This window comes from Erythrolamprus reginae, chromosome 2, assembly GCF_031021105.1.
Source record: "Erythrolamprus reginae isolate rEryReg1 chromosome 2, rEryReg1.hap1, whole genome shotgun sequence".
Lineage (NCBI taxonomy): Eukaryota > Metazoa > Chordata > Lepidosauria > Squamata > Dipsadidae > Erythrolamprus > Erythrolamprus reginae.
Genome location: NC_091951.1, coordinates 189,018,388 through 189,031,022, shown reverse-complemented (window position 1 = coordinate 189,031,022; position 12,635 = coordinate 189,018,388). Strand labels below are relative to the sequence as shown.

The window sequence follows — 12,635 nt, the reverse complement described above, 5'->3', positions numbered from 1 at the left end:
TGCTGTGTCTTGAGGTCACGTGACCCCCTTTTGCGACTGTCTCAGAAGCAAAGACAATGGGGGACGGGGAGGAGAAGCCAGATTCACTTAATGACTGGGTTTCTAACTGATCCATGCCCAGGCATGAAAATGTGCTGCTCAGACATTATACTTTTATTTATTTATTTTTTATTTTTATTTTTTATTTTATTTATTTATTTATTTATTTTTTTGTTTGTTTGTTTGTTTGTTTGTTTGTTTGTTTGTTCAATTTTTATGCCGCCCTTCTCCTTAGACTCAGGGTGGCTTACAACATGTTAGCAATAGCACTTCTTAACAGAGCCAAGCTATTGCCCCCACAATCCGGGTCCTCATTTTACCCACCTCGGAAGGATGGAAGGCTGAGTCAACCTTGAGCCAGTGATGAGATTTGAACCGCTGACCTTCAGATCTACAGTCAGTTTCAGTGGCCTGCAGTACAGCACTCTACCTGCTGTGCCACCCTGGCTCTTCCACCCACACCAAAAAAAAAATTAGAGGGAACATTGCACCTAGCCTATTTGAAAATTACAGACCAATCTCTTTATGATTCAAAATCATAAAAAAATTCACCTGCAAAGTCATGGAGTCAATTATTAACCAATCGATTACCCTCCACCTAAAACCAAACAACCTCTCCAACAAATAATTTGGTTTCAGATAAAAATTATTCTGTAATCTGCAACTACTACACTGCAAAAACATTTGGACTCGACATCTCGATCACGGCAAACCAATAGATGAAATTTACATAGACTTCTATATAGTCTTTGATTCAGTGGTGCACAACGAACTACCTCTAAAACTAAAATCTTATGGCATTTCTGGACTCTTACATAAATGGATAGCTGCCTTCCTGTCACACAGGTAGCAAGTGGTCAAAATAGGAAGCGCTCTATCAAATCCTTACCTGTTAACAGTGGTGTTCCGCAATGCAGCATCTTAGGACTAACACTCTTTATACTTTACATAAATGACCTTTGCAACTGCTTTCTCCTTGCTGATTATGTAAAACTATTTAATACCACCAACAATGCTACTATCCTCCCAAAAGACCTTGACTATTTGTCAGATTGGTCAAACAATTGGCAACTTCTTATACATTGTCAAAAAAAAAAAATCAGGACATTGAAGAAAGCTAGATGGACATGATCTTGTTGATGACCCACACTTTGTCTAGGACTTGGAGTACTCATTTCTAAAGATCTAAGTGCCAGAGCCCACTGTAACAACATTGCCAAAAAGACATTAAGAGTTGTTAACTTAATCTTGCATAGCTTTTTCTCTGGTAATATTGTACTACTAACCAGAGCATACAAAACATTTGCTAGGCCAATTCTCAAATACAGCTCATCTGTCTGGAACATGCCCTACATATCAGACATTAATACAATTGAGAGAGTACAGAGATATTTTACAAGAGCAGTTGTCCATTCATCTACCTGCAATAAAATACATTATGCCATCAGACTTGAAATTTGGGGTTCAGACAACTTAGAACTTTGCCATCTTCAATCCAAGCTAAGTGTAGTACATAAAATTATCTGCTACAATGTCCTACCTGTCAATGAATACTTTAACACCCTGCTGTTCTGTTCGGGTCGTATGCGACCCGAAGCCAAGTTTGAGTCCCTGTAAAAAATTTTCCCTGCATATCTGAAACTTGAAATTTCATGCTGGTTCATCATTTCAGGGGTTCTCTCTATGAGAATTTTTTTGGGGGGGTGGGGGGCTTAGTTTTTGCTGGGCAAAAAAAGTTACAAATCTTATGTTCCTGGGTCACCCTGACCCGGACCGAAAACTCTTCATTTGCAGTGCTTATGTTTGGTCTTTTTGAAAGCTTTTTTCACTTGGAAAGTAGTCTGAACATTTCTGCACACAATGATATGAAAATTGAAATGAAAAAAGTAAATCTTATTGGTTTATTTTGCGGATATAATGCACGCCCCCCCTGTTTTTGTGAAAAAATTTTCAATTTATGGATAGTTTTGCTTGCAAAATGCATTCTATTTTACTGAAGTTGGTGTGGGATTGGTAGCTTGAACATTTCTGAATATAAGAAAAATATAAAGGAACTGAACAAAATGATTCTTACTGGTTTTTTAACATCAGAAATAAGGCCTCCCCTCCCCCCTCAGCTGCTTGCAACCATTTTCACTTTTTATTTTTTTATGCTCCAAATCCGAAATATTCTTTAAAATCTTAGGCATTCATTTACTCAATTTAACAATGCTGACCATCAAAAAAATATTTGTGGGGGTGGGGGAAAATTTTTTTTTCTGGGCAAAAAAAAAGTCACACTTAGTCTGTTCGGGTCATATAGACCCGGACCAAAATGATTTTTTTTAGGCACTTGAATTTGGTCTTTTTGAAAACCTTTTCAACTGGAAAACTAGTTTGAACATTTATGAACATAATGATATGAAAATTGAACTGGAAAAATTGAGACTTATATTTTTATTTTGATCAAAAAGCCCCTCCCCCCATCCTTTTTAAATTTTGTGTCAATTTCTATTTTTTAAGGCTACAAATCCCTAAGGAATTTTCCCCAAAAAGGTTTGATATACTAAATTGAACATTTCTGAATATAAGAAAAATATAAATGAACTGAACAAAATGGTTCTTATTGGTTTATTTTTGCCACAAAAGGGCCACCCCCCCCTCGGCCTTGCTGTGTGCCATTATTGTCACTGTTTATACATATTTGTCTAGAAATATTTGGAATATCCTTTTGAAAATCAACCACATTGTAGCCAGAGAACTAATTTTATGAAACAAATCCATTTTACTAAAAAAAAGTATGTAAGTTTGAAATTAACAGCATAATTTTTATATAAATTGAAATAATTGAGGCATACTTTATGTGCAAAATAAACCAATATGCATCAATTTTTCCAGTTCAATTTTCATATCATTATGTTCAGAAATGTTCAAGCTACCAATCCCACACCAACTTTAGTAAAATAGAATGTATTTTGCTAGCAAAACTATCCATAAAGTGAAGACTATTTAAAAAAAACGGGGGGGCGTGCATTTCATCAACAAAATAAACCAATATGCATCAACTTTTCCAGTTCAATTTTCATATCATTATGTTCAGAAATGTTCAAGCTACCAATCCCATACCAACTTTAGTAAAATAGAATGCATTTTGCAAGCAAAACTATCCATAAATTGAAAAAAATTTCACAAAAACAGGGGGGGCGTGCATTATATCCGCAAAATAAACCAATAAGATTTACTTTTTTCATTTCAATTTTCATATCATTGTGTGCAGAAATGTTCAGACTACTTTCCAAGTGAAAAAAGCTTTCAAAAAGACCAAACATAAGCACTGCAAATGAAGAGTTTTCGGTCCGGGTCAGGGTGACCCGGGAACATAAGATTTGTTACTTTTCTTAAACAGAACAGCAGGGTTAACTTCAATCACAATAATTCATGAACAAAGAACAGATACAAACTTAAGGTAAACCCTGTAAACTTGTTTGCAGAAAATATGACTACCAAAACGAGTGGTCAATGTCTGGAATGCACTACTTGACTCTGTGGTTTCTTCTCCTAACCCCAAAAACATTAACCTTAGACTGTCTAATGTTGACTCACCCCAATCCTAAGAGGCATTGAAAGAGCATGCATAAGCACACCAATGTGCCTACCGTCACTGTCTTAATGTCCATTTTTATTCATATCCTTTTCATATATTCAAAATCATGTTTATACTTTTATTTCTTATCTTATATATGCTTGACAAATACATACATACATACATACATACATACATACATACATACATACATACCAGAATTTATGGCATGTATTTTGATCACATGAGCATGGGGATCACACTTAGTCATAAGTGTGAAAAATGTTTATAATTTTTTTGAGTTCTGCTGTAACTTTGAAGGTCCCTAAATAAATGGTTGTATGTTGAGAATGGCCTGTAGTACATCTCTCTTTCATTTTCTCAAAAATATTACAAGTCAATCTGATTGCATAATCCTATTACAGGAATGTGAAATCATAATTATTTCAACATACCGGGTACTACTAAATCAAAGATGGCAAGCAGCTGGACTTTGATGTTGAACGGCTGTTTGTGCATGTTGATGCCATGAGGGATGAAGTGGTATTTCATAAGGAAATGCAGAATAGATATACACGCCATGAACTATGGGACAAAGAGAAAGTACTCTACATTAGTGATCTACTGACATCTAAGTGTTCTGGGAAGGCATACTGGTTGCCAGCCTTTGGCTATGACTAAGAACAACCTTCTACTGGTCTATGATCTCAGAAGCTGGATTTGGCTGCCATTTTAATAACCTACAATCCCCAAATGCTCCCCTCCCACACCAGCCTCTCTTCTGTTTAGTTTGAGTCAATCTGTCATAGATTTCTGTACCATTCATTTCCTGACCTGCTCTAAGTTCCATCAACTCTGCTCTCTTTCAACCCCCTTTTTCCTTTTCCTTTCTTGTGTGAAACATTTGAAAATATGTACATCAATCCAAAGTTTTAAATTGCACTTTTGTTAGGAAAGTGAACTTTTTGCACGAAAGATGACTCAGGACAAATGTTATAACTCGTTCACTCAAGGCTAGAGAACTTTAAATAGCCGCATTTAGTCACCCAGCGCTTCTTAAACAATTATTGCTATTTACTACCTTGGCCAACTAAGACCCCTTAGGGCAGTGATGGCGAACCTATGACACAGGTGCCACAGGTAGCACACTGAGCCATATCTGCTGGCACGAGAGCAGTTGTCCTAGTCAGCTCCAACGTGCATGTGTGTGCCAGCCAGCTGATTTTTGGCTCACACAGAGGTTCTGGGAGGGCATTTTTGGCTTCCAGAAAGCCTCCGGGGGATGGGGAGGGTGCTTTTACCCTTCCCTGCCTTGAGGGAAGCCTTTGGAGCCTGGGGAGGGCAAGACATGAGCCTACTAGGCCCACCAGAAGTTGGGAAACAGGCCATTTCCAGCCTCCAGGGGGCCTTGGAGGGCGGGGGCAGAGGAAGCTGTTTTTGCATTACCCAGGCATTGAATTATGGGTGTGGGCACTCGAGCATGCATGATAGCATGCACCCATGCTCTTTTGGCACCCAAAGAAAAAAAGGTTCACCATCACTGCCTTAGGGTTTCCAGATCAGCTCAATCTCAAGGGAAAATTCAATAATCCCCAAGCACATTTCTAATCCATAGAAAGACCAGATAAAACCAATTAGGCAGTGGAAACTTAATGTGTTTTTCTCACCTCAACCAGTTTTTGGATGGCGTAACTCCAGCGGATGTATGGATCTCTATAAGGAAAGGACCAGGGATAGGGTTGAGAAGTGATAACAGAGTAGTTTCCTTTTCTTTGGTTGCACCATTGCTCTGGGGGCATGGGCCGTAGATCCAAAAGCCTGATTTGCCCACCCTTTTTCTGATATAGCTAAGAAATGGAGGGGCACAACACAGAAACACAAGGACAATATGCAAGAAGTTACCTTGGATAGCTCTGTCTGTAGATCAAAATAGGGCAGAAGAGAAAATATAAGTAGGTTGAGAATTCAGGAGGGCTTATATTCCCTGGAGTGGGGAGAAAGAAACAAAAGAAAAGTTGGAAGTATACAGGGACCAGTACAGAGACAGCAATTTGTATTATACACTGAAGAAATAGTTGTCCTGGAGAACTTGTGGTACTCAAGTGTAAGCATCTTCTATCTGCACACTGTTCCAGCAGGAAGAATGCAGAACTTTATGTATGCATGATAATAGCAGCAGCAATAGTAGTCTTATATACCACTTAACAGTTCTTTACAGCTCTCCCTAAGTGGTTCACACTCACCATATCACCCTCAACAATTTGGTCCTCATTTTATTGACCTTGGAAGGATGGAAGGCCAAGCTTGAGCTGGTAAGAATAGAACTTTTAGCATTCAGCAGAATTAGCCTGCAATACTGTGTTCTAACCACTGAGCTACCATGTCTCATCTCATTAACATACGTCTTATGCACAAGATATAATTGTACTAATTCTACTAAAGGTGCAATCCAGGATGCAGAAATACATCTTTATTGGCATACAAAAGCAACAAACAAGGAACTCTTCTATTTCACATGTTCACATGGGTATTTATAAGAAAAAATGTAATCAATAAAATATAGCACTACAGGTCAGATATTTTTTTTAAGAAAAATTGAGCTGCATTGTATCCTGATAAAAAAGACAAATATAGAAATAAATCAATCACCTATGTTCTGCACCTCTTCATGCAAAATAAAGTCAGCCAAATAGGAGAAATTGTGATTTGGTGACAGATATGGAGAAATAATTCTTGATCCAGGCAGGAGGTTTCCTTGGCTTTTCATCCATGTAACTTCTCTTATTTTGCTATAATTAAAATCTACTTACAACATCTACCATACCCAATCACTGACAAGCAAATGGAAAATCTAATCCAACAGTTCTGTAGGTTGAGAAAGTCTGTGGTAGCAATTAGTATGCAGAGGCCAGTGGTTGCATGAGTATCTTATGCTAGAACTAAGATGCTGCAATCAGTGGAAAATCAGTTTGGGGATGATGAAGGTGACTTGTAGCCTTTGTAATCATCACTAAGATCCTTCAAGTCAAACTCACCAACTTGGTACCTGGCACGGAGAAGAGGCGGCATCGATTCTCGCAGAAATGAGTAGCTTTTCATCAGGAGCCGGATCTATGCCAGAAACGGAGATGAACAAGAAAACAGTATGAAGTTGAGTCATGTTGTAGATATTCTTGCAGAGGCCTTTAGTATTCTGCTATGTCACCTACCTGGCCTTTGGTACCATCCTTGTGGATATTCAAAGAAAAGAATTGCACCCCTTAGTTAAACAGAATGGGGTGATCTAAGAGGTCTCAAATGCTCCCATGGTGGATCCCATGGTGCTCCAGACCTTGTGCTAGGGCAAACACAGTGAGACCTGGGCTGCCTTCTGCCTATAAATATTGGGTTACCTCACTGACTCACCAGGAAGTTTCAAAACAGCTTGCAGCTGCTGAGCCAGCACTCCACACCACCCACCAATATTTATAGAGCAAAGGCAGTCCAGGTCTCGCTGTGTTCGCTCAAGCACAAGGACAAAAAAACAGCCTGAAGATGACGAGTGGGACCTCGTCAAAACGTCACCAGAAATCTCTGAAACGTACATGGGAAGAAACCCGAATATGCCAAGACCTTCATACCTGTACCCATGAAAATCTATGAAACAAATATATATATATGTAGATTGTTCTGAGTTCGGGTTTTGCCCCTTGTAATATTTTGAATGTCTATGCGACGTTTCGGTGAAATCACATTCACCATCATCAGGCTGAAGTTGTAAGCTTCATGCTGCTGTAAATATAGTTTGTTTGCAACTGCCATTTGTTCCTTATAAATAGTGGTGGGGGTGGAGATTTGGTTTGAATGTAGCAAATAGATTGGGTGGCTGTGTTTTAATGATTTGATTGGTTGGTGGAATCACATTTAGTTGAAGGATTAACATGGTGATGATTGTGATATGTTTTTTTGTTTAGGGCTGGTTTCCAAATTTCTGGTAGGCGGGACGTGTCATCACGTTTATTCATACTGAGGGGGTGTTTTTCTGTATGTATGTATGTATGTATGTATGTATGTATGTATGTATGTATATATATATGTTTTCATAGATTTTCACGGGTACAGGTATGATGAGTGGGACCTCATCGAAACATCGCCAGAAATTCCCAAATCCTACACGGGAAGAAACCCGAGTGTATCAAATGTTTTTAGCTGGAATTTTAAAATTAAGGGAGACTAGGATGGTCCCATTTCAGCCTTGTTCTTTATATTTATATTTATAAATTTATATTTGAATTGTATGCCGCCCTTCTCCAAGGACTCGTGGAGGCTCACAACATATCAAAACAATAAACAATATACATATCTAAATTAAGTTTTACATATCTATATTAGCTAAGGTTTTAGCTAATTAATACAGGTAAAAACTTTAAAAACTCTAATAACATTTAAAATCATGCATTCCCATTCACACAGCGAGCCTGGTGGCATAGATAATTTAAACTTTTATGGAAGGCGAGAATGGTGGGGGCAGTGCGAATCTCTAGGGGGAGCTAATTCCAGAGGGCCTGGGCCCCCACAGAGAAGGTTCTTCCCCTAGCTCCTGCCAAACTACATCGTCTAGTTGACGGGACCCGGAAAAGACCGACTCATGATGATGGCTGCTAAGGACCATACGTTCTGCCACAAGATTTTTAAAAAGGCACTGTATATTTTGTTCAGTGAAATATATATCTTTCACCTGTCCTACCTTTAATGACTCTATTTGGGGTTTGCCCAGACCATTCAGAGGACCCCTGACAGGAGAAAGGTGCCTTAAACCTGGAATGAGGTTGGTAAGTCTTCAATGGCAAATATATGGCCTGTGTATGGAAGAAAACATTTATGCTACAGGAGGTCTTTCTAGCGCTTGCTGCTATCTATACTTTCCATACTGGTTGATATTCTGGGTCAACCAGAATTCCTTCAAAAGTCCAACCTCACTTCAGAGTTCAACCTTAGTTTCTCCCATTTCTCTTTAAGAACACCTTTCCCCTATGCCCACTTTCTTTGTGCTGTCCCAGTGTCATACCTGCTCCATGAGGACAATGATACGGGAGGCAATTCCCAAATTACAGTAGACAACAATACAGATGGGGAAGATGAACAGCACTGCAATGTGGCAGATGAGCATCAGCAACACCAAGGTGGACGTCAAGAGGTTGGGGAACCTGGTCATCTTCAAGCAGTCTGACCATATCTGCAGGGCCTGGTAGGGCACAAATAAGGTGTAGAGGAACATGCAGAGCCAGGCAAAGAGTGCTGTGGGCAGCTGTCGAAATCCAACGATAAAGAGATCGAAATCCAAAACAAGACTGTGGAAGACAAAGAAGAAAAAGAGCTCTTAGGATCCTCCCCAAAAGATCAGGCTGTTTCAAACAAAATAAGCACTTTCTCTGGGTTATCCCCAATATTCTGTGACATAACTACTGACAAGTGAAAGGGATTGGCCCTGCTATTTTGAGGAAGTAAATTCATGAAAGTTCCCATGAACTCTTCAAAATAGTCAGAACAGAGTTAGAATGAAGGAAAAACCCACCTCCAACTGAAAAGATTATGACCAAACCCCTCATTTTGTTTGGCAGATCGAATCTCAGTAGGTTGAAGGTTGACTCAGCCTTCCATCCTTCCAAAGTCTGTAAAATGAGGACCCAGATTGTTGGCGGCAATATGCTTACTCTCTATAAATCGCTTAGAGAGAGCTGTAAAGCAGTGTGAAGCGGTATATAAGTCTAAATGCTATTGTTCATAATCTTGGGGTTTTTTTCATAATGTTTGTTTCATAACATTCAAAATTTCAATTATTGCTCATCCTTAAATATTGGTCCCACATAAAGGTCTACAGTATAGCAAAATTTAAATTGGTCAAGAATAGAGGACTGTAAGCTTTTTGAAGAATCTGTCATATTAGGAACATTACTCAACATTGCTGTCAGGATAATGTCTAACTCTAATCTGTTTTTGGCACGTCCCCCTGAGCTTTCTACTCAGCTGGTCTACAGCTCACGTGGAGCTTAGGTTATAGTTTAGACATTTGTTTATTCCCTGTAAATCTTTACTTTTGAAAATTCAAGGTGAAACACCTGGAATTCCCTCCTAATCTTATCCCCAGTGAAAGCTGGGAGATTGATCTACTAACCCAAAGTTAATTCCTTGATCTGCTTCCTTGATCTGCTTCCTTGATCTGCTTCCAAAGTTAATTCCTTGATCTGCACTTTCTCTGGGTTATCCCCAATATTCAGTGACATAACTACTGACAAGTGAAAGGGATTGGCCCTGCTATTTTGAGGAAGTAAATTCATGAAAGTTCCCATGAACTCTTCAAAATAGTCAGAACAGAGTTAGAATGAAGGAAAAACCCACCTCCAACTGAAAAGATTATGACCAAACCCCTCATTTTGTTTGGCAGATCGAATCTCAGTAGGTTGAAGGTTGACTCAGCCTTCCATCCTTCCAAAGTCTGTAAAATGAGGACCCAGATTGTTGGCGGCAATATGCTTACTCATCCTTTTTGGAATACTGTACATATTAGAATGTATTATTTATTTAATTAGCCAGTAGATGGCAGTTTTTAGTTAGCATCTATGGTTATAATTAGTGTTGGGCGAACCGAACCCCCACAATTCGGGTTTGTACCGAATTTTTTGGTGTTCGGCATGCCGGACCCGAACCCAATTTTTTTAAAAAAATTGTTCTTTACTTCGGCATTCGTCCTGAACACCGCAAAAGCCACCGCCCGGCTGTCATCTGCTAAGAAGAGGAGGAGGAGCCAGGTGCCGGTGGCGGCGGAGGAAGGCAAACACCGGGGAGCTGTCAGCCAGTCGGGAGGCTGGGAGGGAGGCACAAAAGGAGCTAGGGAATCCCACGAAGAGATTCCGGGGGCGGAGCTTTGACGCCACGAGCACCAGCAGGTTGCTAAGGACGCCAAAGTGATCACTTCCGGGATTCCATGGAATCCAGGAAGTGATCATCTTGACATCCTTAGCAACCTGCTGGTATATGTGACATCAAAGCTCCACCCCTGGAATCTCTTCCCCAGTTCCTTCAAAGGGAGGTCTTTTCATATAAAAATATATATTTTTATTTTTACAAAAAAGGACGCCGCTGCCGCGCTGCAAGCAAAGGGAGGTCTTTTCATGTAAAAATAAAAGTTTTTATTTTCACGTGAAAGGACCTCACTTTGCTTCCGGCGCCGCTGCGGTGTCCTTTTTCATAAAAATAAAAATAAATAAAAAATCTGTAAAAATAAAAAATTATGGGATTCCGTGCTATGGCACCACGAACTGTTTGGGTTCGGCCGAATTTTGCGCAAAGTTCATCTGAAGTTGCCGAACCATTTCTATAGAATAAAACAGCATTTCTAACAACTCTTGATTTCAAGGAATTGCCTATCACTGACATTTCCTTCTTTTCCTTTGATGAATTATTTCATTTGTAAGGGTCCCCAATTAAAAAATAGCTCATGGTAGCATACAACATACAATACGCTCAAACCAAACAGATAAACATTACAATGAGTAGAATGGGCAAAAGGATGGAATAATGCCAGCTCCAGATTTTTCATAGGCAGGTGGAGACTGGCTCAAAGACTTAATATTTCCCCATGTATGAAGGCAAAATTATTTATCCCAGGATAATGTTGGGGGATTCAAGCAGGGTCAATGACTGGATCAGAGGTTTAATCTTCAAAGTTTTAGACTTGTGCTGGAGCCCATCCACAGGGAGCTTCTCTCTCACCAGAATGTTTCTTTGTTTTTCAGATCTTTCAAGATGTGTTGCTCCATTGGTCTGCGCGTATTGTTTGGTTTGTGTGTGATCAGCACTGCCCATATTTTTTGCCTCATGGTATGTTTTTCTGGTTCTTCCATCTCTGATCTGTTGAATATAGAGTCTAATGCTGCTATAAATCCTCTTAGGGCGGCATCTCTTTCATGTTCTGGTAAGAGAGAAGTTCCTTGAGAATGGACACAGCACAAATAAAAAAACCTAAATCTCTGGTCCCGTTGACTATCCCTGATTGGATCCTTATGTTTTTCTTTTCCTGTGTCTACTTAGATCTGGATTACAAAAATCCATTTGAGATATAGATGACACATAAAATATTTGTACATTTATCTGCCACCATCACATGATCCCATCCTCTCTGAAAGCATTAGATTTCTTCACGTAATATCTTTCAGTGTTCCTGTTTTCTATATTTTCCATTCCTGTATTAATAGTAAATAAGCAAATTTTTTTTAAAGTCAATCAATCAATTAATCTATTTATTTATTTATTTATTTGACCACTGGTGGAAATAGAATGGAATATAGTGCAAATACAAATCATGACGACAAATGGCAGATGCATACTATGTGACACAATACATATGCTCAGCCATGAAAACATGCACAGAAAGATCCAAAAGATAACACGATTCATTCAGAAAGAGGGTAGAAGAAGTGGATCTGTGTAACCAGGTGAGTAGCATAGAGAAGAGTGTTTGGATACCTAGCAAAGGTTGAACCAAAGGAGGCATTCCGCACTAAGGCTAAATCTCTAGGTGGGCATAGAAGGGTCCCAAGTGCTACTGTTGAACAGGAGCACAAGACAAGGAGAAGAACATATTGCATTTTCCTTTTAGCTAGTAGATGAACAGTGACAAGTGGGAGGAGATTCAGCATGTTTATGCTCCCTATAGGGGCCCAAAGTTGTTAAACTTTGGATGGAATCTAAGTTTAAAGATTAGGTAAATATGCTCTTAGGATTACTACTGTGGCCATTAGCACAAAACAAATAGCATCATATTACCAGGGTTAGAATACATCAGAAGATTGACCTTGTACCCTGCCCCTCTGCTGAATCATACCATCCTTCATTGATGGAATCGACAATGATTTGTCTTAGGACAAAGATACAGAGCATGGTCACAAATATGTGATGGATTGTGCGGAAACAGATTTCCACACTGTAATAACTTCTTTTAACCAGCAGATTTGGAAGTCTGTGTTTATCCCAGAATTCTATTTATTATCATGTA

At 39.2% G+C, this 12,635-nt stretch overlaps 1 protein-coding gene across 1 annotated transcript in view; it reads right to left on the bottom strand.

The window, feature by feature from the left end:
* Positions 1-12,635, bottom strand: part of LOC139159471 (sterol O-acyltransferase 2-like) — a 34,873-nt gene that overhangs the window by 11,278 nt on the left and 10,960 nt on the right. Inside the window, exons 6-10 of the mRNA XM_070736790.1 lie at positions 8,649-8,931; positions 6,637-6,712; positions 5,504-5,585; positions 5,269-5,314; positions 4,057-4,186 (exon numbers count right to left, since the gene is read on the bottom strand). Coding sequence (XP_070592891.1) covers positions 4,057-4,186; positions 5,269-5,314; positions 5,504-5,585; positions 6,637-6,712; positions 8,649-8,931 — 617 coding nt within the window. The remainder of the gene's footprint in view (positions 1-4,056; positions 4,187-5,268; positions 5,315-5,503; positions 5,586-6,636; positions 6,713-8,648; positions 8,932-12,635) is intronic.